This window comes from Neophocaena asiaeorientalis, unplaced genomic scaffold (genome assembly GCF_003031525.2).
Source record: "Neophocaena asiaeorientalis asiaeorientalis breed wild unplaced genomic scaffold, Neophocaena_asiaeorientalis_V1.1 scaffold233, whole genome shotgun sequence".
Lineage (NCBI taxonomy): Eukaryota > Metazoa > Chordata > Mammalia > Artiodactyla > Phocoenidae > Neophocaena > Neophocaena asiaeorientalis.
In genome coordinates, this window is record NW_020171811.1 from 1,008,025 (window position 1) to 1,035,794 (window position 27,770).

Here is a 27,770-nt window from a genome sequence, read left to right on the forward strand (position 1 = left end):
TAGCCCCTGCTCGCCGCAACTAGAGAAAACCAGCGCACAGCAACAAAGACCCAATGCAGCCAAAAATGAATAAATAAAATAAGAAAAAAAGAAGGGGACAGATTCCCCCCCCCCCCTTTAATAAAAAAAATCACTTTTCTCTGTGATGTTACGTTACCAATTCAATATACAGGTATATTGGTTTTGGTCTGCTTTCAGTTTTGTTTACTTTTTTCTTTTCTGTTTTTGAATATGAAAAACATATACATTGATTGACAATTAAAAGTCTCACTACAAAGAAAGGTCTCACTTCCATCTTTATCCCTTCCAGCCGTAAAGGTTAATCATTTTTTGGTGTGTCCAGTGTTACCTTTAAGAGGTTTTTTAAAATACAAATTCAAGTAAATAAATATGTATATATATTCTTATGTTCCCTCCTTTACCATATTTTGCTTTTTGTTGTTGTTGTTAACCGGATACCCTGGAGGTCACCGTGTATCAGTTCTTAGAAACCATCCTCACGTTTTATGAGACGGAGCGTTCACTTACAAGCACTCCACGGTTTTATTTAACTCACTGAAGCAACCGTTTTGAAGCTGGCACATTAACAGCTCACTTGCTGCAATCAGACCGAGTTCAAATCCTGGCTCCCTCACTTACTTACAGAACGTTTCATCTTGAGTGAGCCATCTACCATCTTGCGTCTTACTCTCCTAATCTGTAAAATGAGGATGTTGAAAAAACAGCACACAACTCATTAGGCTTTAGGAGCAATACGTCAATTAATACGTTAAAACGCTTATGATAGTACATGGTGCATAGGAAGCCCGCAACTTAAATAAAAAGCGGGGTGGGTGAGAATGATGGTGATGTGTAGCAGCTTCGAGTGAATGTCGGGGAAAACCCTGTGGTGACACAAAGCATAAGGGCCCCGGGGTCCAGGAGGAGCCCGACCGGAGTCACGGAAGGTGGAGGGTAGCGATGGGAGTACTAAGTGGCTCAACGAAGCATTTGAGATAGGGAAGCACATTCCCAACCAGACACCAGGGAAAGACGCCCTCGCTCTTCAGTCTCCGAGCAACAGAGCAGTACAGGGTCGTCTTCTTCTGCAGCCTAGTGGGTGCGGAACTGCAACTCTCCAGGCGTGCGACACCGACGTCTCCGCGCACTGAGGGAGGAGGAGCAGTGGCAGAGAGAACCGGCGCGTCTGGGGCGGGACCAGGACAGGGACGGGGCGGGGCCGCAGCCGTGGCGCCAAAAAGCGAACATGGCGCCAGAGCGGCTGCGGAGTAGGGCGCTCTCTGCCTTCAAGCTGCGCGGCTTGCTTCTCCGGGGGTGAGTCGGCTGGGCACCGAACGGGACAGGAGGGGAGGGCCGGGCCGCCGGCCCTTGAAAAAGTTCTAAGAAGCAAGGGGGACCTGGCGATGCCTTCTTTAGTTCCTCGACATTCGCGTGGAGTCGAAAAGTTTCTCCCGGAAGGGATGAGGGTCTCCTCCTGAACGTACCAGACTGCCGCAGAGGCGGCTGTCGGTGTCGCAGCAGCGGTGTATTAGCACTGTGTTTGGGCGTCCCTCAGCCAGCTTAGTCTCTGCCTCCGCTAATTGGGAATCCTAACAGTGCTGCTCACGTGGTTACGTAGACAGCGAACGAGAGACCTGGGAAAGCCCACTGCATGTCGGTAGCTGTCAGATTATGTTGTACAACCTGTGGGCCTTGCTAGCCTTCCCAATTTTGGATCACGTATTATTCCCGAGAGAGAATTCCTGGAGAGTTAAGAAGTGGGTAATTTAAAGCATGTTCTTAAGTCTTCTGGGTTTTTTTGGTTTGTTTGTTTAGATTTCCTTTAGAACTTCTGTGCTTCTCTGGCCATATCCGTGTTTTCTGCGACTTGTAGAATGATCCTTTCCAAGAATTTTCTCATTAAATCTGCTTTTTTTATATATAAAGAATACAGTATTTACATATGTAAATACCTGCTGGACGGGATACACTTCTCTGTACCATGTTTTGATTGCTCTTGTGTGTGTAGAGGTTTTTTTGTTTGTTTTTGTAATAAGCTTCATGGGACTTTTACCTTACTTTTGGGTTAGTGGTGAACAAGTGCAAGAGTGGATAAGCTCTAGGAGACAGTAATAAATTTTGTTCAGTTGATTCCCCACATTTTGAAAGTACGACCAATTGATCAGTTAGTTTTTCTTTATTTTCACTTAGAATTTGACCTAATATTGAGCTGTCATTCATTAATTCAGTCAGAAATACACTGAAGTCTGTTAGCTGCAAAGTACTGCTGGGGCAAGGGAGTAGGAGAGGGTAAGACAATGCGGAGGTTGGGGGACAGATAATGTATTAATATTTATTGCTGCATAACGAATTACCCCCAAACTTAGAAGTTTAAAACAGCAGGCACTTATATTCTCACATTTTCTGTGGGTCAGGAATTCAGGTAGGCTTAGCTGGGTCCTTAGCTTCAGGGTGTCTCGCAAGGCTGCAGTCCGGATGGGGTCATCTCAGAGTCAGTTGGGCAGGATTTGCTTCCAAGTTCATTCAGTGATTGGCAGGATTCAGTTCATCCAAGATTGTTGGACTGAGGGCTTCAGTCCTTGCTGGCTGTTGGGCCTGCCCAGCATGGCAGCTTACTTCATCAAAGCTAGCAAGAGAGTCTGCTAGTAAATGGAAGTCACAGTCTTTTGTAACCTAAGCAAGAAGGTGGCATCTTGCCGCTTCAAAATTTTTATTTTTAAAACTACAATATAGTAAAATATTCCATCGCTTTTGCTATATTCTATTGTTAGAAGCAAGTCACTAGGTCCAATGCACACTCAAGGGGAGGCGATTGCACAAGGATGTGAATACCAGGAGGTGTGGATTATTAGGGGTCATCTTAGAAGTCTGTCTACCATGGATATTAAATAATTCACAATTATTTAATTTCAATTATGAAAAGGATCTGAGGAAGGAAGTGCTATGATAGCGTATAACCAGGTGTATAAACAGTTCTAGAGGCAAAGAAGGCTTCCTTAAAGAATGGTTGAAAAAAAAAAAGAATGGTTTGAGTTGAATGTTAAAGGATGAGCAGGACTTGACTAGGGGAAGAGTGTGGGGAAAATGACCATATAAAGACCCTGAGACAGGAGAGCACCAGGAAAGCCAGAGACACTGGGTGAGACTAGTGAGATTTGGCGGGAGCCAGATCCTGTATGACTTTGGTCTATGCTAAGAGCTCTCCCAAGATTCACCTAATATGTGTGTGATTTTAGGGACTCAATCAGCAAGTATTTGTGGACCACCTTCAGTGTGCTTAGCACTCTGCCAAAGGATGACACAGTTCCCCTTCTCAAGGAGCATCATCTATAATAAATTGGAGGGATGTGACACCCACACATGAAACAATAAGCAACCCAAGATATAGAAGAGTTAGTGCGATGACTGTAGCAATAGTATTGATGCAAAGTGTAAAGCTGTGGTCTAAAAATAAAGAATGGCATGGAATTAGCAAATTGTTTAAGTAGACAGTGTTCATTCTGAGTATTATTGGTATTTAAATCAGGAATTCGTGTGATTTTTAAAAATTTTTTCAGCTTTATTGATTTTTGAGGGGTGAGAGGGATTCATGTGATTTTAGTGAGTGTTATTATGACTATATTCGAAAGTCAAAGTTTTTTCTAGCCTAATTTTTTTCTTATTTTACAGTTGAAAACTGATGAAGTTACTGGAACTTAAGCAAATGCATTATCAAATTAATAAATATGTATTTAAGTGTCTGTTATGTTCACAACATTGAAGCAGACTGAGTTTATTAATGTCAGATAATAAATAGTACAAGGCTAATGTGATACAGCAGATCTAAGGTATCTATAAGTGAGATTTTTTAAACAATTTCAGAAGGAAGGGGAGATTGCAGCAGGTAGAGCTGGTCTAGGAAGGCTTCCTAGAAGAAGGATGTGATTTGGGGCTTTAAGAACAATTATGTTGGCAGGGGATAGGAGGAAGAATTTGTTCAGAAAGCACAGGAAAGGAGAGTACTGCTTGCAGGGAGGAGTGAGTGGATCTTAATTTCAATGCTAGATTGATGAGTGTTTGCTAGATTTTGGCATGAAACTTTTAGCCTTAATTACCAATCTCTCTTATCAGTGAAGCTATTAAGTACCTCACAGAAGCTCTTCAGTCTATCAATGAAGTAGAGCTTGAAGATGCACTGGAAAAGATCATTGATGCAGTTGAAAAGCAACCCTGTAAGTAACATTTTCTGACAGCTCTTAAATTGTTCATATAGTTCTACATCCTCAGTTAGATTTATAGATTTAATTTGAAGTTGAGGATTCAGTATTGAATGTCCCGGTGGTATGAGACATACCCTTGGTAGCACTTCTTGCCAAGGAGTAACCTCTAGTTCTGTTGGAACCTTGGGGCATTCCCAGAGACTCTTACAGTTCTTCCCCTTTGTGAATTCCCCTCTGATTCCTTTATGGTCACTTTTTTCTCTCTGCCTATTACTTTGTCTTACTTAAGTTAGGTACTCTTAAATATTTGAGGGGAAAAAAAAAGTAAGCAAGAATAACTTTCCCTTCCTGCTTCAGCCTTTCTTAAGGGATCTTTTTGTTAAATACTTAGCCTTTTACCATAAGCATGGGCCTACAAAAGAGAAGTGCTCTTCTAGAAAAAAATGTCCAGTTTCTAGAGCACTGAAGGAGAGAAGTGGGTGTGGCTTGCTCTGATACATTGTTTCTAAAGGCAGACTTTTAAATATACCTTTGCTTTAAAAATTTCCTTACAGTTGGAAATTTAGAAAATGATTACATTTAGAAAATCAGTAAACATTAATTTAAGATGGTATGTGGTATTTTGCCTGAGAACATACCACAGTGATTAAGGGCACCCAGTCTGGAATCAGGCTCGGGTTTGTACTGCTCTCTACTCCTTCCAGTTATGTTAGTGATCTGGTCATTTGACCTTTTGGAGCTGCACTTTCCCCGTCTGTAAGACATGGCTTATGAACAGCAGTCTCATAGGACATCTATCTAATAATGCTTGTGAACGACTGAGCATGGTGCCACACATTTACTAAGGGCTTAATGAGTGGTGGCTGTTATTATTACTGTTACTATCATACCTACTGAAACATAGCAGTTGTGATGCAAAGTTATACTAATGTAACCATATTAAACCTAGGAGCTTACAGAAGCATTGTATACCTGAATGTATATTATTTAACAATATTTAGAAAAGTAAGGCATTTGACTGTGTATTAAGGTATTGTAAGTGTATTTGAGTGTGGAAGATTAAGGTATTTGAAATACGGCTTTTGTTCTAACACTTTTTTCCTCCTAAAATCTATGTAATGAGCATCTTGGGGTTAGTGTTTGCAGATTATTTTCAGGAAAAAAGCTGTGTGTGGAAAGAACTAATTTTTATGCCTGTTTTTAAAATTTAACTTTGAACTTCTCTTTCCAGTGTCATCAAACATGATCGAACGGTCCGTAGTGGAAGCAGCAGTCCAGGAATGCAGTCAGTCAGTAGATGAAACTGTGTATGTGGAAAAATTCACCTTTTCCCCATGTTGGACGTGTTGTTGAGTGGTTATTTTAAATTATTTTCTTGGGGAAATACTCAGTGGTCACCTTTCTACAGTGGTTATTTCTTAGTTTTTTTTTTTTAAGTGATAGCTTACATTATAAACCTCAATATTAAATGACTCATCTTTACTATTTTTATCCTAGAATTTGAGATTTCAGTGTTGCTTGTACCATGACAAACTTTTACCACTTACCCAACTGATTTGATTTAATATTCTATATGCTGCAGGTGGATTGAACTGATTATTCAGAGGTATAATTTACTTTTTTTTCTTAGGAAAGTGCCGAGTCCTGAAAGTTCAGTGACTTAACTTGGGTCACATGGTGAATGGCAAAGGAGGGTAGAACCTCAGCTTTAGGACTTTTTACCCTGTCTCATGCTGTTAGAGCTTAGGAATTTATGTTGCAGTAATTTTCCTGGGTTTTATCTCCCTGAGATAAACCTCTTTCCTTTCCTCCTTTGAATATGATACTTCTTTCCAAATTCACAGGGTTTAACTGAAAGGAAAACATCTGGGAAAATGGATAGAGATAGTCTTAACTTTGACAGTTTTTTCCTATTTGGGGCAATGGAGATAATTGAAAAGAGTCATTACTCATTTTGGTTAGTAGTTTTAATCTTTTTCTGGTCAGAACTTATTAGAGCTGCTAAAAAATAGAGAAATTGAGGTATTTAAATTTTATCCTTGCCAACTCATTGTTTAAGATACTGGAGTACTTGCTCCTAAAGCCATCAGTAGAAATTCAAAACGATTATATCAAAATGTAAGGATTATATAATCCTAAAATAGGCATTAAAGTTACCTGTTGTTTCTGTCAAGCTATTCATGTGCTACAGTCAGCCAATATAGAGGTTGAGTAGGGACTGAATGGTAATTGATCTTTGCAACTCCAGTTGTCAGAAAGGCATTATATCATAGCACAAGGGAGAGGCTCTCATTTTTATAGATGAATAAGTAGCATGGTAAGTTAAATAACTTTCCAAGATTGACCCATTAGAAAATCATGGAGCTGTGTCTAGAAGCAGGCTTACTTCAAGTTCACTGGTTCTCTGCTACTCTGTACTAGGTGCTACCAACAGACTAGCATGACATTTTTTTGTCTGTTTTCATTTTGGGAAATAGGTATAATTTTAGGGAAGATTCTTTAGGTTGTAATATTTATGCAGTAGTGCTATGAATTTTTTTTAACCTCATTCAAACATGATTATGATATTAAAAGTATCTGAAGGTAAATTATTTTATGATTATCCTTCTCTAACACTATAGGTGTCAAGGATATGGGCAGAATTTGGAGGGTTCTTCTTCTGTTTTACATCTTTTCCTGGGTCACTTTTGCATGATATTTTGGATTAAAAAATTGTTTAATACCTTTTAATAATTAATATTAAAAGGTATTAAACCTTTTAATGAATAATACCTTTTAATAATATTGTAGCTTATAAAAATAGTACATATTAGGAGAGATTTCTTTAAGATGTGACTATTTTATATGTAAATGTTCTTTTTCAACAGATAACATTCTTAATTAGAAGTTGATTAAATTTTTTGTTAGCTTGAGAGTAGTGGCAGTGCTTTCTCATCTCTGAGAGGAAAATGCACAGGCTAAAAACTTTACCCCCATATTATTTTTGACAATACAAGAAATTGTGTACATGATCTGTGAAAAGTATGTGTATATGATATAAGGTTATAATGCAAGTTTTCACGTTCACTTGGAATACTTATGTTTTAGTAAATCAGGTCTGTTTTTGTGGGTTGTTTTTCAGAGAACATATTTTCAATATCATAGGAGCATTTGATATCCCACGCCTTGTGTACAATTCAGAAAGAAAAAAATTTCTTCCGTAAGTATGCCATCTATTGATGTTAAGCTAATTTCAAATGCACATTTTTTTGAAGGTATATAGTCTCCTGTTTCATTTTGATCTACCTTTGTGTATTATGATAGTCATAAATAGGCATTCCTTTTTTCCTAGTTTATTAATGACCAACCACCCTGCACCAAATTTATTTGGAACAGCAAGAGATAAAGCAGAGCTGTTTCGTGAACGATACACAATTTTGCACCAGGTAAGTCGGAGGGGGAAAAAGAGACTGTTTCAGCTTAGGTAAGACTCAGGGATAATTAAAGGATAGACTTTTGTACTTTAACAATCATGATGATGATAAAAATAGTAGCTAACATTTTTTAAATGCTTTTGATAGGCCAAGCATTGTTTATCACTTTACAGACATTACCTCATTTGATCATCATAACATCAGTGTATGTATAAATGCTGTTATTCCCATTTTACAGATGGGGAAACTGAGACCTGGAGAAGTTTAGTCACTAGCCCAGAGGTTACATCTAGGAGGTAGGGACAGGGTTTGTATCCAGTCAGTCTGACTCTGGAGCCCAACCTTTGCCTCTTGTACTATACTACTTTCAAGCAACTTCTAGTCTATGAAGTTAAAGTCATCTGCATAAATAAAATAAGAAGTAGAATTTTATACATGCTATGGAAGAAATGTAATACAAAGAGAATGCTTTCTATAGAAAAATCAGAGAAGGCTTCAAGGAAATGTTGGCATTTGACATGGGCCTTGATTGCTCTGATCTTGTGGAAATGGGGAGAAGGTGGTGAACAGTGTGAACAAAGACAGAGCAAGAGGAAAAAGTGGACTCCATGCAGGAAATGATGAGCAATCAGCCTTCTTTGTGTGGAGAGGAAGGCTTGTGAAGAGGAGTAGCATAGGATAAGTTTGGAAAGTCAAGTGGCAACTAAGTCATGGGATTGCCTTGGATGCCACTCTTCGGAGTTGGACTCTGTTCTTTTGGTACAAGGAGCCTTAAAATACCAGAGCAGCTCACTTACAGCAGTTCCCTGAGGACTTTCTCTCTCAGCTGATTTTGGGATGAATTAGAGTATGAGAGAAGACTTACAGGAGTCTGTGGTATTAGTCCTAGAATAAATGATAGCCTGAATGAAGGAAGGTAAGGGGAGCAGAAAGAGGGGACAGTCCTGGCAGTGGAAGCCATAGCTCATGGTGACTGATTGGACATGAAAGAGAAGGGAGAGAGTGAAGACTGAAAGATGATTAGGGTTTTGAGCCTGAGAGAGTGGACGGGTAGAATAATGGTAATTAGGTAATATATAAACAAATAGGAAAAAGAGAATGGGGAAGATGATGGCAGGTTCTGTTTCAAACATTTGAATTAAGGTTGCCAGTAGGATATCAGGTGAGATGTACATCTGGAGCTAAAGAAAGAGATCTGGGTAGAGAGAGATTTAGGAGGCATCTGCCTAGAGTAATAGATGGGACTGCAGGGATGAGCCCCTCCGAGATGATGGAAAAGGGAATGATAGAGTTTGGGGGCTAGGCCAGGGTGGTGTTATATAGCAGAAGCACAGGGAGGTTTCAATGAGGAGAGGGTGGTCAGCAGGAGTAAGCACTGAACAAAGGTTGAGGAGAATGAGCACTGAGGATGTCTTTTCTCTTCTGCCTCCATCGCCTACATAATGTTGCCAGGTTAATCTTCCAGATTAACGCTGATCACGCTATGATTTTGCTCACAAGTCTTTCCAGGAAGTTTACCACCTACTGGATTAAATACAGATCTTCTGGGACTTCCCTGGTGGGCCAGTGGCTAAGACTCCACGCTCCCAATGCAGGGGGTCTGGGTTTGATCCCTGGTCAGGGAACTAGATCCCACATGCTGCAACTAAGAGTTCGCATGCCACAACTAAAAGATCACACATGCCACAACTAAAGATCCTGCATGCCACAGCTAAGACCCAGAGCAGCCAAATAAATAAATATTTTTTAAAAATACAAATCTTCCTGTCACACTTTTTTAGCCTAATCTGTACTTTTCCCTCTGAAAAGTAGAGGAGCCAAAACTGAAACATGGAAATATTGTGTCTGTTTCTTCCACTTCTTCTGTGACTTTGCTTATACTGTTCACTCTCTTGATGCTCTTCCCTCTTATCTCTGCTCTTGAAACCCTCCTAATTCTGGAAGGGCCTTCTCAGATTCCTCCTCTTTTCTGAAGCCCTTCCTGGTCTGCAGTTGGATGCAGTCTCTTCCTGCTTTCTAAATTTTTTTAATTAATTAATTAAATTATTTATTTATTTATTTTGGTCGCGTCGGGTCTTAGTTGCGGCACACGGGATCTTCATTGTGGCATGTGGACTTCTTAGTTGCAGCATGCATGTGGGATCTAGTTCCCTAACCAGTGATCGAACCCGGGCCCCCCCTGCATTGGAAGCGTGGAGTTTTACCCACTGGACCACCAGGGAAGTCCTCTTCCTGCTTTCAACCCACTGACCACTCAGTGGGTCTCCTGCCACACTTACTAGTGTTGGCCCTGCCTTGCATTTGGGGTGTGTGTCCCTGTTGTCAGACTGCACACTCCTTGTTTATTTCCTCTGCCACCTTTGGCGTAGTACTTTTCACAGAGAAGATGCTCAGTAAATACCACTTTCTTTTTAAAAATTATGTGTTAAAGCCTATGATATTATTTGGGGGTATCACTAAACCCTCCCGAGCCTCATTAAAAGGGTTGAATTTTAGTCCATGCATATTTTTATTGCAATTATCTTCCTGAAAGCAAATCTGATTTTATCATCCTACTTCAAAATTGTTGTTTTCTATTGTCTATAAGACAGACTTCTTGGTTTGGCATACAAAGTCTGTATTGTTGGGACCGTTTTATTAGAGTTTACAAAAACTCAAACTGGCTAAAACAGAAAAAGGAACTTCTTGGCTTGTGGAGAAGTCTGGAGGTCCAGCTGTGTCACGCATGGCTGGATCAAGGTGCTCGCACAATGTCATGAGGCATCTACCTCTTTCCATCTCCCAGCAATTTTAAAAAATTGATCTTACTTTCAAACAAGTTCTCCCTATGAGGTGACTGAGATGGCCACTCACTAGTAGCCTTGGAAACTCTTAGAGAGTTCTTCTTTTCCAATAGTTCTAGCAGCTGTCTCCTATTGGCCAGGCTTCAGGCACTTGCTCAACCCTGAAACAATCATTGGCCAAGGGGGTGGAGTACTTTGATTTGCTAGGCCTTGGTGGTCTGTCTGGAGGGGTAAGGGCACCAACCCTACCTAAACTATGTGGACCACAGTGGGGGAGGGACATTTTCCCAAATAGAGGCTCCAACCCATCTCTTGCATTGTCACACATGCTGCCTTGTGCACTACATGATCCACCTGTACTAAGCTTCACATCACTTCCTGAATACTCCTTTACTCTTTTTTTTTTTTAATTATTTATTTATGGCTATGTTGGGTCTTGGTTTCTGTGCAAGGGCTTTCTCTAGTTGTGGCAAGCGGGGGCCACTCATCGCGGTGCGCGGGCCTCTCCCTATCGGGGCCTCTCTTGTTGCGGAGCACAGGCTCCAGACGCGCAGGCTCAGTAATTGTGGCTCACGGGACCAGTTGCTCCGCGGCATGTGGGATCTTCCCAGACCAGGGTTTGAACCCGTGTCCCCTGCATTGGCAGGCAGATTCTCAACCACTGCGCCACCGGGGAAGCCCCTCCTTTACTCTTAATAACTCTTTCTTGTGACACATCCTTTCCTCTGCCTGAAATGTCTTGTCTCAGCCTCCTTTTGTTTCTTACTAGCAAAGTCTTTTTTATCATTTAGGATCTCGGTTTAAATGGCCCCTTCTGCTCAGGGTCCTTTGTTGTATTGTGAGCTGTTGACACTTCTTTCTCACTGACCCCTGTGCTCTGAGGTTGACACCTTGGTTTGTTGTCTTCATATCCTCAGCCCAGAGTGCACTACTGCCAGGTACATGATAGACCTTTTTTAAAAAAAAAAGTCTTAAAATGATTTTTTAAACAAATTACATTTCTAGATATTTGAATATTAAACTATGTAGATTTTCAAATTCGTTGAGAATAAATAATAGTAACGTTAGTTTAAGGACAGTGCTTTGTCAGGGCACTATTTTAATGAATCTTAGTTTTAAATGTTTGCCTCAGTAATTCATGTGAATCTTTCCTTTTTCTAGAGGACCCACAGACATGAATTATTTACTCCTCCAGTGATAGGTTCTCACCCTGATGAAAGCGGAAGCAAATTCCAGGTTAGAACGTTATCCTAGTTATTTAGGGGGTGTATGTATACAAGTTTAATATTTATTGCTTAATTCTAATTTATTGAATTTTAAATGAAAATTAACCACTGATAACAGTTTAACTAGCTAACTGACCTGTGCATGCCCACTGTTGGTAAAGTCCATGTCCTGTGTGCTGGGTCTCTGGCCACCAAGACAGAACCCTCATCCTCCTGGTCCATTTGCTGGATGATACATTGGCTTTCTGACCAACCCTCAACACTACCCTTCCTGCCCTCACTAATACTCTGAAATCCTGCTCCTTGCCCAGCCCAGCCCTCTAGTGACCCCCATACACTTGTTCAGCTCAGACATGTTATATCAGTTGGAGTGAAAATTTTACTGAAGGCACTAAGGAAACCACATTTATAGAATGCACGAGAGAGCACAGACAGGCCACAGGGTTGTCTGGGGAGAGGAAGAATGTTTTCTGCTGTGTGTGCTCTTTCTACTGTAATACTTCAGAAAGTGGTTACCAAACAGCACCATCACTTTTGTTCCAGCAACATACCTGGTCACCTGTGGCTTTTTTCCCCCTCCAGCACACAGAGCCCTGCTGGGGGATAGTCCTTAGCTCCTTCTGGCTAGGACCCACCGTTTCTGTGGTGTTCCAAATAGCTTCTGAAGAGGCCCAGCCTCTGCTAAGGTTCATTCAGTCCTCTACCATGTTAGATCAGAATTCATGGTGATGAGCAGTCTGACAGATACTAAAATGATAATACTAGATAATGCTTAAATTAATGTTTGATGGCAGCACCATAAGGAGAAAACATTTATAGAGTTTGATGGTTTCTGCTTTTAACTTTTGTTGGAGAAAAAAATTGTATTAAGTTTTGGAAACTGACATTATTTATATTTCTCTACAAATGACTGTCGATGTGTTTTCTTGAATATATTAGGTTTCCTATGGCAACTCAGATACCCACAACCCAGAGCATTGTTTCACCTCTCCTCTTTGCCAAAGTAACTTTAGGGCTTAGCTAAATAATTTATTGTTCTTGTTATCTTGCCAAGCTGTTTAATTCTGTATCCCTGCTGGTATATTATCTATTTAAACCACCATCTATAGTCCCTATATGGCATTCTTCCTTTGCAAACTGTAAATATGGTATCCTCATGAATACTTTGTTACAGCTTTTATTCCTGTGTTGCTTTAATTGATTGATTGCAAATTGCAATATTTTTCCCAGTCTGTAAGTTGTCTTTTTATTCTCTTAACAGTCTTTTTGAAGTACGTAAGTTCTTAATTTTGTTAAAGTCCAACTTATCAATTTTTCTTTTATGGCTCATATTTTTGGTATTGTTTCTAAGAAATCTTTACCTAAGCCAGTTTTTAGAATACATGTCTTACATATCTTTTCTTCAGATTTATCCCTAAGTGTTTCATTTTTTAAAACTGTTTAAAATGAACATTGTATTCCTGTGTTGCTTGAGGTTCATGTTTTTAAAGAGAAACTTCAATATCATATGTTAACAGTGATTATTATGGGATGATGTGATCATGTCCTTTAAGCTGTTTGGTAAATTGTTGTATATATACTATAGATATCTCTACCCATTAAAAAGAATGAAGTGTATCTATATATAGTTAAATGGAACAATGTTTAAGATATATTAAACTTAAAAAGTTAAGTTGAAGAATAATACAAATAATATGATTTCATCTTTACAATAAAACAAACTGTATGGCTATGTGTTTATAAATTATATATGTGTGTATTAACATATACTTAGGATTATATGTATAGAAAAGGGTCAGAAAGGATTTTTTAAAAATAATGCCCTGATTATTACTACCTTTAACTTTCTGATAAAAAATAAGGATCAGATTGAGAATGTAAATAATGACAGCCTTTCAAAATACTAAATAAAAATAGAATATAACTTTTTAAATAGCCCACTAATTTTCAGGTACTGAAGAGGTACTGACCAAATAAAATAAATAAAATTTATATTCTTTGTTTACATTTTAAAGATAAATATACTTATTATTATTCAAAATAATATGGTATGAAACTTCAGTCATTGGTTAGGGCCTGTGTTGATATGGTGTTTCTTTAGGCACAATTCTTCCAAGCCATCATCAGTTAATATTTCAGCTTTTTGTAGGATAAAATTATATTTTCTAAATTTTATTTGATTTTCTACCGTAAAATAGTTGTAAAATACTAAAATGTGCACTCAAAATTTACTTACTTGTAAAAAGATTAGTTCCTTAAAAGAACATATTTTCAGTCCTTAAGAATTTATTTTGTTTTACTTTAGCTTAAGACAGTAGAAACCCTATTGGGCAGTACAACCAAGATCGGAGATGTGATTATTCTTGGAATGATAACCCAGTTAAAAGAGGTAAGTTGAACTTGATAAGCATCCAACTTTTATTTTCAGCCTTCAGATTAATGAAATGTCAGTTATATACAGGATTTTTACAGAGGGCATGGGAGCGTATTCTTCATTGAAAGTGGCTACCTCAGTCACCAAGTAACCTTTCCTTTTGCATTTGGTTTCCTGAGTAGACATCAGGAAGGAGTGTCTTATACAGGCCACCAGTTTGCATAGCCTGAAATTAGTCCCCCAGTGACCTCTGGTTGAACAGAGAGTACTGGGTTTCTAAACAATCAAAGCTGCAGACCATATCCTGCTCCCTGGGAGTTGTCGTTGGCTCTCTGAGGCCCCTCTTACGGCAGCCAGAGAGTATCCCTCCTGTCATCTCTTGGTTGGCAGTGGTCATTGTCTAGGTACCTATGAGGACTCCGAGTCTCAATTAATTGATTAGTTTGTGGTCACCAGACTAGTAAATGGAAAAGCCTAGACTAGGAGTTACTGATTTTTTAAAAATCCACTGTACTGTCTACTATATTCTGTTGTCAAAATTGTCAGTATTTTAATTCTTTTGTCATAGTATTCATCTTTACATAAATGTGGACATACTTCTTTTAATTTTTTTTAGGGAAAATTTTTTCTGGAAGATCCTACAGGAACAGTACAACTGGATCTTAGTAAAGCTATATCCTTCACTTTTATTTTTTTAAATCTGTGTTACGTGAGTTGGGGAAATTGATCATATATTATTCTCACATTTACCTATTTGGGTTCTTAGTGTAACTCATACGGTGGTGTAGGAATCTGGAGACATAATCCTAACCAGAGACAAAAAGCCTGTAATTCCCCCTTATTTGGAGAATCGAGACAAATCACTGAGGAAGTTTATAACATGCTAAGAATGGTCTATACTGTCAGTATTAGATCTTAGAAGCAGATATAGGAATATTTAAACCTAAAGTTTTTTAAGCTATGATCTATTCAGAGTTTTAAATGTGAAGTGTTTGAATTTATTATTTGGAAGTCCTGTTGAGCCCAAAATGTATGTTGACTTTATCACCACCTCAAGCATAGAAGTAGAATTATTTTCCTCAATTATTGTGTACCAGTTCCATAGCGGTTTATACACAGAGTCATGCTTTGTCTTAGCAGAGGGTAAGTCAGTATACTTTTTTCCCTCTCCCCCTCATCATTCTACCGTAAAACCCTTTCTACATTGGTTAAAATATGTTAACATGATGTAACTCGGGACAACACTGATTATGAGAGCATACTTTTGACAACATTAAATAACTCTCAGACTCATGGGAGAGGGGTTTGTTTCTGGAGTGATGAAAATATTCTGAAATTAGTGGTGATGGTTGTACAACTTGTGAATATACTAAAAACCACTGAAGTATACACTCTTAAAGGGTTGTATGATATGTGAATTATATCTCAATGAAGTTGAAAAAACAGATTGTACATAGAGTCATAAAATGAGACATTTTAAAATCTGTGTACCTTATCTGTCTGTACTCTAACATGTATTGTGAAATAAAAAAAGGGAAAAGTTTTATTTCTAAATCTGTTAGTATTTCATGAAGTTTTTGTTTTATAGAACTGAGACTGTCTGGAATTCCCTGACGGTCCAGTGGTTAGGACTTCGCTCTTTCACTGCCATGGCCCCGGGTTCAGTCCTTGGTCAGGGAACTAAGATCCAGCAAGCCGCATGGTGTGGCCAAAAAAAAAAAAAAGAGACAGTCTCTGAACCTGACGCTGTTTTGTAGCGCAGTGGGACTGATAAATTCTGTTGTTAGTCGACAGGGGATGAGATGATGGCCTAGTGTTACTGCTTTGTGTTCCATAGTTTTGTCCTTTCAAACAAGAAGGAGAATTGGACAAATGAAAGTGATTTGTTACTTATCTTTTTTCAGGTTGGTTTGAAGATCAGGTGTTTCATGTCAATGCCTTTGGATTTCCACCCACTGAACCCTCTAGTACTACTAGGTATAAAAATGTTTGACTTTAACTCTATAGGAATTTTATAATACTGGCAGTAATGAATGTAAGATAGTATATCATATCTCAGTTATTACAAGTCCTCAGGCTTTGTGTCAGAAGGCGATGAGCAATGGAAAATGTGAGTTAAAGACTGGGCTTTATATGAAACTGAAAACTTCGGGTTGACTCCAGATTGGTTGCAATGGCATCTCTGTACTTTGGCTTTAATGGAAAGACTTCCAGTCTATCGGTCTTATTTATCTATAGGATTGATGAGAAGTTCAACTGAGATAAGATATAGGAAAACACTTAGAAGAATATAATTCCCATGTTAATAGAAAGTTTTTATTTTTGTATTTTACTGAGTGAAAGTTACAAGAGGCAGATTATATAGTTCTTTAATATATGCAAAATCATTATAATATTAGAGTGGTTCCAAAAGGGCCTTCTCTGAGAGGAGTGAGTTCCCTGTCACTCAAGGTATTTGAGCAGAGGCTGAATAATGGTGTAGAAGTTGAAGCTGGTGGCCTGTGGGTTGAATGTAGTCTATAGAAATTTCTTTTTTCCTCTTTGAGGTGTTAAAACACATTTTGAATTAGTTTGCAATATTTAAAAATTAGGAGATTTCTCATAATGGTCTAGATTTCTGAGTTCTCTTGAACAATCAGATCTAGCCATACTTTGTACCTGAATTCTCACCTGGGACATCTATACTGCAGTGATTGCCCACTTTGGGCAGGGTATGTGTGTGCTCCCTCACTCACACCTAGTCAGCCTCAGCTGGCCGCTGCTTTGATATTTAGTATTACCTTCCTGGAGCCTGTAAGCATCTGGGGGAATTAAATCTTGAGATTCCATGATGATGGTGATGATTTCAAGAAGAAGTATGAGGATTAAGATTTTAGGCCCAGTATGCCTGTATAAATCAGGTGCCAAGGCCACATTTGCTGGCTGGGAGCCACTGGCAGGCAGCTTTTGCTGTGCATCTTCTCTTCCTGTTGAAGTACATAATCTGGGGGAAAGTGCTGCTCACGCCACAGAGAATACAAGCCCTCATCAAGCCAGCTCACTTTTGTTTTGTTTTGTTTTGTTTTGTTGCGGTACGCAGGCCTCTCACTGTTGTGGCCTCTCCCGTTGCGGGGCACAGGCTCCGGATGCGCAGGCTCAGCGGCCATGGCTCACGGGCCCAGCCGCTCCGCGGCATGTGGGATCTTCCCAGACCGGGGCACGAACCCATGTCCCCTGCATCGGCAGGCAGACTCTCAACCACTGCGCCACCAGGGAAGCCCCAAATAATACATTTTCATGGTCCAATTTACATTGATGGGACAATTACCTCATTAGAGAGACAGAAGCTAAATTTGCAGAATATCAGAAAAATATCTCCAATAGAATATAGGATAGAAGGTAATAATTGTGTTATAATTACCTAGGGCATACTATGGAAATATTAATTTTTTTGGAGGGCCTTCTAATACATCTGTGAAGACTTCTGCAAAACTAAAACAACTAGAGGATGAGAATAAAGATACCATGTTTGTGTTTATATCTGATGTTTGGTTGGACCAAGTAGAAGTGTTGGAAAAACTTCACACCATGTTTTCTGGTAGGTGTCATTTTTTCTATTCTTTTTTGAACTCTAATGATAATTCATGTCTTAAAACTAAATTCTTAAAAAAAAATGTATCTTTTTGAGTAGTCTAGTTTTCAAAAGACGTTGATTCAGTGGTGAAATATTTTAAATGAATTCATCTTAAAGACTTACATTTTTACATTTGAAAAATAACTGTGTGTGTGTCTGTCTGTCTGTGTATTCATGATAAATGAGAATTTGTCCTAAGAATAGTACAGGAGTGGAGGACAGCTTAGGCTTTGGAATTTGACAGAACTGGGTTTAAGCTGCAGCCTAATACCTTGGGCAGGTTACTTAATCTCTCTCTCAGTTTACAGGGATGTTGTGAGGATTAATCAAGCCATTGCAGGGCCTGGCACAAAATAAGTGCTCAGTAAATGGGCACTATTATTACTATTTTTTATAATAATGTTATGAAGTTATTATTTTTAAAATAGTATGGTTTTATTATTTAAAAACTCATGGTTAAAAGATTTTAATATGATTTCTACACTCCATATGTTCATTTCTTCTTTCATTTTTAGGTTATTCACCAGCACCTCCAACCTGCTTTATTCTGTGTGGCAATTTTTCATCTGTACCCTATGGAAAAAATCAGGTTCAAGCTTTGAAAGGTATTGAGGATCTGTTTAATAAGTGTTTCTACATTTGTATAAACTAAATTGATAAGAAATAATCTATAATATTTTAATTTCATTCAAAATATGTAGAGTTCTAGCTAATAAAATAAAATTTGATTTATGTATATCATATGCAAATTAAATTCAATATCCCTTTAAAATTTTAGATTCCCTAAAGACTTTGGCAGATATAATATGTGAATACCCAAATATTCACCAAAGGTAATGATTTCTATATTTTTTATTTAAAGTGTTATTTAAGAAACACAAAAAATGAATCCTAAGTTAAGAAATGGATGGAAGAAAAAGTTGAGAAAATTAGTACAGTTAAGAGATAAAATTAACCTTCTATCATGATAATGTATGTTACACTCTAGTAGAGATTTATAATGAAAAGTATTAAAAGGATGAGTGATAATTTCCACCATATTCCAAATTTCTTGGTGACATTACTCTAAGGGTCTAGAGCTACACTCTTCAATATGATAGTCACTGGCCACGTGCATCTCTTTAAATTTAAACTATTTAAGGGAATTCCCTGGCAGTCCAGTGGTTAGGACTCAGTGCTTTCACTGCAGGCGAGTGGGGGTGGGGTGTAGTGACCGGGTTCCATCCCTGGTCGGGGAACTAAAACAATACCATAAGCTGCAGGGCGTGGCCAAAAATAAAAAAATAAAATAAATAAAAATAAAATTCAGTCACTCTGGCCACAGTTCAAACACTCAATAATTGGACAGTACCAGTCTAGAACATTTCTATCATTGCAAAAAGATCTATTGGACAGTATTGGTCTGGAGCCTTTTAGTAGTTCATTTATTAAAATGCATGAAATTTAATTTTAAAAAATTTGTAATTTAATTAAAGGCAATAATTTGGTTTTGGACTACGGGATAGTGGTGCAATATTTTTAGAATGAATTATGTTGCATTTTGCTACAGTAGTCGATTTGTGTTTGTACCTGGTCCAGCGGATCCTGGATTTGGTTCCATCTTACCAAGGTAAGTTTTATTGAGATATTTGCAACAGTAAAGAAAATTCTGTAAAATTTAAAAATGTGTACTATATCACATAAATTGTTTTTATAGGCCACCATTTGCTGAAAGCATCACTAATGAATTCAGACAAAGAGTACCATTTTCAGTTTTTACTACTAATCCTTGCAGGTAAATATTAGTATTTTTGTGTTGTGGTTTTTTGCTTTCATTTAACAATTAACCTATTTCTTGGGAATTCCCTGGTGGTCCAGTGGGTAGGACTCTGCGCTTCCACAGCAGGGGGCATGGGTGCGATCCCTGGTTGGGGAACTAAGATCTCGCATGCCATGGGTGGTGTGGCCAAAGACATACAAAAACAAAAAGTGGGAAAAAAATTAACCTGTTTCTTAAAATTTGTCTCTGAATTTTGATTGTTATGGGATAAAAATGAAAAAATTTCTTTCTATTTTAGGTTTCTCAAAACTTTAAAAATGTTTTAACTGTATTTAAATAATTCACTGACACTGAATTTAGAAGCTTAAATAATGGATGGAGATTTAAAAATAGATATTCCAATTACACATCCTTTAAGAAAAGTTACAATGGAAAACTGAAAGGATTACACATTTACTGTATGTGCTACTCACTGTGACCATAGGCTCTTACTGAGGGAATTCCCTCAGTCATTGTTTCTCCTCTCTTTTCTACCTACATTCACTCCTTCAGTGACTTTTCCAGTCCAAGGGCTTTAATTACCCTTTGTGTATTGACAACTCCCACATTGATATCTCCAGCTCAAACCTTCTACCAGATTTTACACTTACGTATCTGGTTGCTTACTCATCATCTCCCCTTAGATGTCTAATAGACAACTTCAGATTGACCTTCTGATCTTCCCTCGTCAGTCCCCAACCCTGTTCCGTAGCTTTCCTCATCGTAGTTCCTGATGCCTTTATCCTTCCAGTCGTTCAGACCAACCTTTGGGATTCTTCCTCACATGCAAGCTTTTAGGAAGTCCTTCAAAAATTTGAAGAAGGACTTCAAAATATATCCAGAATCTGGCCACCTCTCTATACCTCCCCCTCTACAACCCTCTACCATCTTCTTTAGCCTTGATCACTGTAATAGCCTCCTCATTGTTCTCTAGCTTCTAACCCTGCTCCTCTGTAGTCTGTCCTTAACAATGTCAGAGTGATCCTTTAAACCGTAAGTCATGTCACATCCACCCTACTGATTCAGAAAGATGGGCCCCTCATGTTATTCCGTAACAGCCCATATCCTTTGCAATGGTAGTCATGGCCTGCATGATCTGACCCCCAGTTTCCTCTGTGATTTCCTCTCCGACTTTCTTCTCCTCCTCATTTATTCCAGCCACTCCAGCTCCTTTGGTTCTTCAAATGTGCCAGGCATGTTTCATCTTAGGGCCTCTGCTCTGCCTGTTCCCTCTGCCTGCAGTGTTCTTCCTCTGCATGTCTGCTTGACTCTCTCACCTCCTTCAAGTCTGTGCTCAGATCAAACTTCATTATGAGCCCTACCTGTTCCAATACTCCTATTTACTACTCCAGCTTTCTAGACTTTCCCTTCCCCTAAATGATTCCTGTTAGCCTTTTTCTTTTTGCCATACACTTAATCATCTTCCAACATACTGTGTAATTATTGTATCTGTTGTTTATTCTCATTCCTAGAATAGTGCCAGACACATATTAAGAGCTCAATAAATTACTGTCAAATGAATGGTTGAATAGATTCTGGTTGCATTTTTTCTGTGGTGAACAATGGGAAGTGGGAATGGCTTTGTACTATAAAACATCTTGCCTTTAAAGTTACCTCATATTTTGTTCTGAGGAAGTCACATTCAACTACTGTTTTTATTTCAGAATTCAGTATTGTACACAAGAAATTATTGTCTTTCGTGAAGACTTAGTGAATAAAATGTGCAGAAACTGTGTCCGTTTTCCCAGTAGCAATTTGGATATTCCTAATCATGTAAGTTGTGTCTTCTTTATTAAGGTATCTTAATTACACGTGGATTTATATAAATTTATATAAATTTTGGATTTATATAAATTTTGTTAAGCCACTTAATCACTTGCCCTTTTGTTGTTTTTATTTATAGTTCAAAATAATTTCAGCACACTTTTGTCAGTAAGGTAATTTTTGTTCCTAAATCAGTGTTTCTCAATTTTCTTACTGACGTATCCCCTAATGGGCAGAAGAAAGCCCCGAAGTAGCAGGAAATTTCTTTGGAGGTTCCTGTTTTGCCTTTAGAACTCATAAATCTTACATTGTACTTCAATATATATATATTTGTTTAAATAAAATGTTTATGTTTATCATGTTTATTAAGTATTTCCTATGATTTGCCCACATCAGGAGGATGTGTAGTGTTTATCTTGTAGCTTCAAGATTCCCAGTTGTCAATCACTGGTTACATGTACCCTCATTTGGAAGTATGGAAGTAGATCATACAGAGCATTTTTAGTATGTATTTTATAACATTTAAAGTGTATGTAGGCTAAGTATATGTTCTTGGCATTACTCAAGCTGTGGAGTTATTTTTAGATGAACAGAATTAGTAAATTAGTTTATCATACAGCTAAAAATACAATTGCTCCAAAATGACTATTTGGGGGAGTAGCTTTTATGGTGTTGAATGAAAACTCATAAATTTCTCCTAAAATACAGGGTAGTTGATTTCATTTTATATCAGTTTTCCCAAGGTTTTGTAATTCAGTTTTCCCAACTGTTTCTCAAATTTTCTAAGTCACTTTGGTAATTACTATTTAATTTGAAATTCTTTGTTGCTCTTTTAGCTTTTGCAAATGCACTGAAGTTTGTTTTGTGTCATTCTTTTGTAGTTTGTAAAGACTATCTTATCCCAAGGACACCTGACGCCTCTCCCTCTTTATGTCTGCCCGGTGTATTGGGCGTATGACTATACTCTGAGAGTGTACCCTGTGCCTGACCTACTTGTCATCGCAGACAAATACGATCCTTTTACTTTGACCAATACCGAATGCCTCTGCATAAACCCTGTAAGAACGTAGTTAACATTATGTAGTCATAATTTGTCAAGATTAGACTGTTACTTCTTTAAATTTAAAATATATGTTTAATCAATTACTGTTAGAGTTAAAATATACTATAAATGAAACACTGAATTAATTTGGTATAAACAGAAAGTTCTTAAACTTTCAAAAGAGTATGTGACTATAAAGTAACGTGACTTTTTTCTTAAAAAAGAAAAAAAATGCACCAAAGCTTATAAATCCAGATGAGTATTTTCCCCTTCAAAGTAACTTGCCTTGAGAGTCCTTGGGATTCCTTTCTGGAAATTACTTTCAGAGCATGTATTCCGTCCCCTTTACATGTTAATGGTACTTGTCCTTTGAGGATTTTTTGTTGTTGTTGTTACTGTTGTTCTTGGAAATTGTCCAAGTCCCAAAAATCTAAGACTGATAAATGTGGAAATTCCTACTGGGACACAGTTTAATATTTCATTTTTATGCAGAACCTTGAAATTGCTTCAGAATCTTCAAGTTGCTTCTGAATTTCTATAAAAGTATGATTGACTTTTTGAACTTGGGGACTAAATGCTGCATAATGTTGCTTTTTATGTCAAATATCTTCACTAGTGATTTTTTTTTTTTTTTTGCGATACGCGGGCCTCTCACTGTTGTGGCCTCTCCCGTTGCGGAGCAAAGGCTCCGGACGTGCAGGCTCAGCGGCCACAGCTCATGGGCCCAGCCGCTCCGCAGCATGTGGGATCTTCCCGGACCGGGGCACGAGCCTGTGTCCCCTGCATCGGCAGGCGGACTCTCAACCACTGCGCCACCAGGGAAGCCCTTCACTAGTGATTTTTAATCTGTATGTTTCCTTGATTCTTGTGAATTTTAAACTTTAGTACTTTTTTATTTCGTCTAGGTCATTTCTAGAAACATCATCCCTTACTGCTTTTCTCACACACACATTTATTTTGTCTGGCTTCTGCAACCACAGAACTATTGACATTTTGGACCAGATGATTCTTTGTTTTGGGGCACCATCCTGTGCATTGCAGGGTGTTTAGCAGCATCCCTGACCTCCATCCACTAGATGCCTGTAGCAGCCCCCAGTTGTAACTATCAGAAATGTCCTCAGATACTTGCCAAATGTCTCCTAGGAGACAAAAATTGTCCCTGGTTGGGAACTACTGCTCTAAGGATGAGCACAGTCAGCTGATTTGGTTTCATTGTTTGAAATTTGTGGCCCTAATTTTTGTAGAATCTTTATTCACATTTCAATATTCTTGTCACAATGAGGCTATTTCCTTATTTAAATTGAACTCTGGGCATTCTCGTAGTTAACGCTCTATTTGAAACCACTTTATTTCTGAATTTTTCCACTTTTTCATACTGTAAATGAGTAAACAACCAGTTCCTACACCATCATTATATCTTTTTAACCTTATTTATACCTTTTGGGCAAGCCCAAAACTTGGTTTTGACATTGCTTCATCCTTTCTTGATACTTATTCCCATTAATGAATGCCTGCAATGGGCCAGACATTGAGCTAGTTCCAGGGACACAAAGACTGAAAAGACAGAGTGTGCTCAGTAACTTTAGAGTTTAGTAATGGACAGACAACTGTATGTGTGACTACTGCTCAGTTGTTTTGGGGGCACAATGGCAGGGCATCAAACCCAGATTTTTACTGGGGAGAGGGGCAGGAAAGACTTCTCGAACATGATGTTCGAGTGTCTTATATGCTTATTTAGCATCACCCAGTACTGTTTATTTCTTATACTAAGTAGAACCCCTCCTAAGCATTTCTAGTCACATTTGTTAGCATAACTGTTCTAGTCAACTTGACTTTTTGCTTCAAGTGGAGATATTTTATAGTAATATTTTATATTTATATTTTATAGTAATATTTTAAAGAGCATACAAAAATTTGTCTCATTACTTTATAGTCACATCTTGTAACTTCATTTTTAAGTTAGGAGCAAGGAGTTTGATTTTAAAAATAGGGATTCTTTGTTAAAAGTTGAGTATTCACTTATGGGCATTTTTCTCTCCAAAGGGCTCTTTTCCAAGAAGTGGATTTTCATTCAAAGTTTTTTATCCTTCCAGTAAGATAGTAGAAGATAGGTAAGTGTGCCCTCAGAAACAGCAAGAAACGGCTGTCTCTTGGTGTAATATTGCTAAAATTCAGATGTTCTGTAGGTGTGCTGAAGTTTTTAAAAGTCTACAGTAGCTCATTGGAAATGTTCTAGGCTGAACTTACTGTGTTCATGCGGGGACACAGAATTGTATGTACTTGATGGCACATTTGTATGAAATAGACCAAGAACTGTTTTCTGAGGGAAATCTCAGACTGGCTGTAGAGGTGGGCTAGCTCTTTTACAGGCAGCCTCCTGATGATGTTATTATTCCAAGAGGTAAGCCTTGCCGTCCACATGGTTGGTTCTCAAAACCTAGGTAATCTACCTTAAATTGGCGGCAAAGAATGTTAGGGGAGCTGGGTTGAGTGTGGTGATGGTGAGGGGTTGGAGTTGGGGGAGGTCTTGGGGGAAAAAATAATCACCTGGTAGGTAGTGATTTTCAGAGGGTGTCCTGTAGACCACGTGCATCAGAATCCTCTGGGGTCCTTGTTAAAAATGTTAAGTTCCAGGATCCCACCCCAAACTTATCAAATGTCTCTCTCCAGTTGTAGGGCCCAGAAATCTGCATTTTTAACAGTTTCCCTTAGATTCAGGCATCCTAACGTGTGATTTCTTGGTTAATTATATTTTGTTTCCCACCTCCAGTTAAGAACAGTAACCAAATACCTCCAGGTTCTCAGAGAATATAATCTTGAACACCCAACCCAATTGTCTTTTTTTTACTTTTTGTAATTAACATCTTTATTTAAATAAAAACACAAGTACATGATAAAATTTTCAAATAATGCTTAAAAGTATAAAATTGAAAAGGAAAAAGTAGCTCCATTTCCTAACTCTGAAACCATGATTAACAGCTTCTTATATATATTTCTTGAAAAAAAATTTCTGCATTATTTTTGCTGCTCAGTATTCATGGACGATTAAAGTCCGTTCACTTTGGGATATTCTAAATTTTATACTTGGATTCACGCATTTGACGTGTATTTGAATCTTACTGTATTCCAGGCACTGCTTAGTTTTTGGAATATAACCAGACAGATACTCTTATTAAAGTCACTGAGGGGCTTCCCTGGTGGCACAGTGGTTGAGGGTCCGCCTGCCGATGCAGGGGACGCGGGTTCGTGCCCCGGTCCGGGAAGATCCCACATGCCACGGAGCGGCTGGGCCCGTGAGCCATGGCCGCTGAGCCTGCGCGTCCAGAGCCTGTGCTCTGCAACAGGAGAGGCCACAACAGTGAGAGGCCCACGTACCGAAAAAAAAAAAAAAAGTGTCACTGATATTCTAGCCTCTATTCCATAAGCTGAACATGTGTTTGACTTCACCTAGCCCACAATGAATCTTTAAACAAATTTGCTTTTGACTTGGAATGCCTTTAGGTAAAGGCAACGCTCTTACCAGTCTCAACCACTCGCTGTTGTTGACAGTGATTTTGTGACCCCAGGATTAGGTCACCTCTGGAGCATATTTTGTCCACCTTTTTAAAATTTTTTTCTTGGCCACGTCATTCAGCTTGTAGGATCTTAGTTCCCCAACCAGGGATTGAACCCGGGCCCTCGGCAGTGAAAGCGCAGAGTCCTAACCACTGGACCACCAGGGAATTCCCTGTTTTGTCCATCTTTAGATTGACTTTTACTGAACTGAGATTTGGTATAAATTCACAGACATCTAAAACATTCTGCTATGAAAACCAATAGTGGGCACTTTCAACAGATCTCAGGACAAGAGAAATCTATGTCTGTCCCAAGGAACTGTTTATTTTCATCTTGGGGAGACTGTAAATCTACTAATAGACTCCCTTTGTGTTAGCTGCCAGGAAGCACAGCCAAACGTGCAGCCCACCTCTACAGCAGCAGAGGAATTACTAGCATAAATGTTGGCTGTGGCTCTGGCTTCCTCTTCTTTTCTGATGTGTATTTTTCTCTTACCTGAATTTCCTGATTTCCTTACTTTTATCTTTTTATTATATTTATCTTGGCAAACCAGTTAATATTCTTTTTTTAATGAGCTGGGAGATAAGCAAATAAACCACAATAGGAAATTAACCAATTTATTATGACAGCACAAGACATTTGTTACATTTCTTGTAATGTTCCCTGATTGCCATGCAGAATTGTTAACCTAAGTACAGTGCTTAGAATCTAAGCACTGTATACAGACCTTCTATGACAGTTCTAACACACTGCTTTAGTCACTTATGTGCCTGTCCCTCTTAAAAGTTTCTAGAACAGTCCTTGACTTGCAGTTGACGTTCACTGTTGAGTTGAAATAGTTGGTCCCTTTATCATCTGTGGAGTCAGATGCTGAAGACCCTTGACATAATTTCCAAACTATAATTTAGTAGTGATAATTTGAGGAATTTTTTCATTGCTGGATCAAACAAGTTGATGTCTTTTTTTTCTTTTTTGAGAGAGAAAAAATTTTCACGATATAGTGAAATAATTTGGTTTTACTGCTACTTAGTTTCTCCTAAAAAGAATTTTTTTCTTAGAATATTTGTGAAATCATATTGTAGAGTTAACCACAGAAATGTAGCCAAAGTAGATAAGGTTTAACCCTGTTTCAACATGTACTCTCAAATACAGTTGTTTTATTTAAAAACACAATGTTGGTGATGTAGGGGAGAAACATCCATTCTCACACAGAGCTGGTCAGAATAAAAAATGGTAAAAACTTTTTTTTAAGACCTCAACTGCATATATCAGCAATTCCATTTCTAGGAATTTATCCTACAGGTATACTTGGGTTTATGCATAAAATTGGGTACAGCTGTTTTTATTGTAGTTTTTATAAAATTGCAAAACAAATAGCTTAAATGTGTATCTATTTAAAAGTTATTTGGAACTTTTCTAATTTATATTAAGTTTCAAAGCCATAGAGGAAGGGATTAGTTAAAAATTATAAATATGTGTTTATTACTAATTGAAAAAAAGGGGTAGAATAGTGTTCATTGTATTCTACCACTTGTGTGTTTTTAAAGCATTTATCCCCACACACATGCTTGTATATGATTAGACAATCTTTATAAGGATATACTGTTGCTTCTGGACAGCAGAAATAGAGTGTGAGACAGACTTATTTTTCACTGTGTCCCCTTTTGAATTTGGAACAATATGCATGTATTGACCTATTTTTAAAATTAACTAAAACTAAATATTAAGAAATGTACAATAACTTAGGTTTCCCAAATGTTTAATTTTATGAATATTTTCTTTTTTCAGCAAACTCCAAGGGTTTTGAGATTCTTAAAGACCATCTGAAGAAACAGAATTCATCAATTTTCTGCTTAATTTTATGTAATTTTGATATTGTTACAATAAAATTATGGTAAACTTTAGGATGTTCTGCTTAAATTTCTATTTTATGAAATTTTGGTATTAAAGTAAACACGATGGGGACTTCCCTGGTGGTCCAGTGGTGAAGACTCCGTGCTGCC

At 38.1% G+C, this 27,770-nt stretch overlaps 1 protein-coding gene across 2 annotated transcripts; it reads left to right on the forward strand.

Annotated features, from left to right (window-relative positions):
* The first annotated feature begins 1,218 nt into the window (after positions 1–1,218).
* On the forward strand, positions 1,219–27,671 carry POLE2 (DNA polymerase epsilon 2, accessory subunit). Of its 2 annotated transcripts, none has more exons than XM_024731652.1 (19): positions 1,219–1,314; positions 4,111–4,211; positions 5,431–5,506; positions 7,321–7,398; positions 7,531–7,624; positions 11,557–11,631; positions 13,927–14,010; positions 14,612–14,668; positions 15,090–15,138; positions 15,900–15,972; positions 17,400–17,572; positions 18,124–18,213; positions 18,387–18,441; positions 19,158–19,217; positions 19,305–19,382; positions 21,071–21,179; positions 22,052–22,228; positions 24,256–24,323; positions 27,556–27,671. In XM_024731652.1, the coding sequence occupies exons 1-19, from the start codon at positions 1,247–1,249 to the stop codon at positions 27,572–27,574; spliced, it is 1,584 nt and encodes a 527-aa protein (XP_024587420.1). In that variant the 5' UTR covers positions 1,219–1,246; the 3' UTR covers positions 27,575–27,671. The 2 variants fall into 2 exon arrangements, with proteins under 2 accessions (XP_024587420.1, XP_024587489.1); XM_024731721.1 differs by having other exon boundaries at positions 14,612–14,660; positions 15,133–15,138.
* The last annotated feature ends 99 nt before the right edge of the window (positions 27,672–27,770 follow it).

Coding starts and splice junctions, on each gene's coding strand:
- POLE2 (XM_024731652.1), top strand. CDS start 1,247: ATGGCGCCAGAGCGGCTGCGGAGTAGGGCGCTCTCTGCCTTCAAGCTG. Junction 11,632..13,926: donor AAAGCGGAAGCAAATTCCAG/GTTAGAACGTTA, acceptor GTTTTACTTTAG/CTTAAGACAGTAGAAACCCT. Junction 19,218..19,304: donor TTTGGTTCCATCTTACCAAG/GTAAGTTTTATT, acceptor TTGTTTTTATAG/GCCACCATTTGCTGAAAGCA.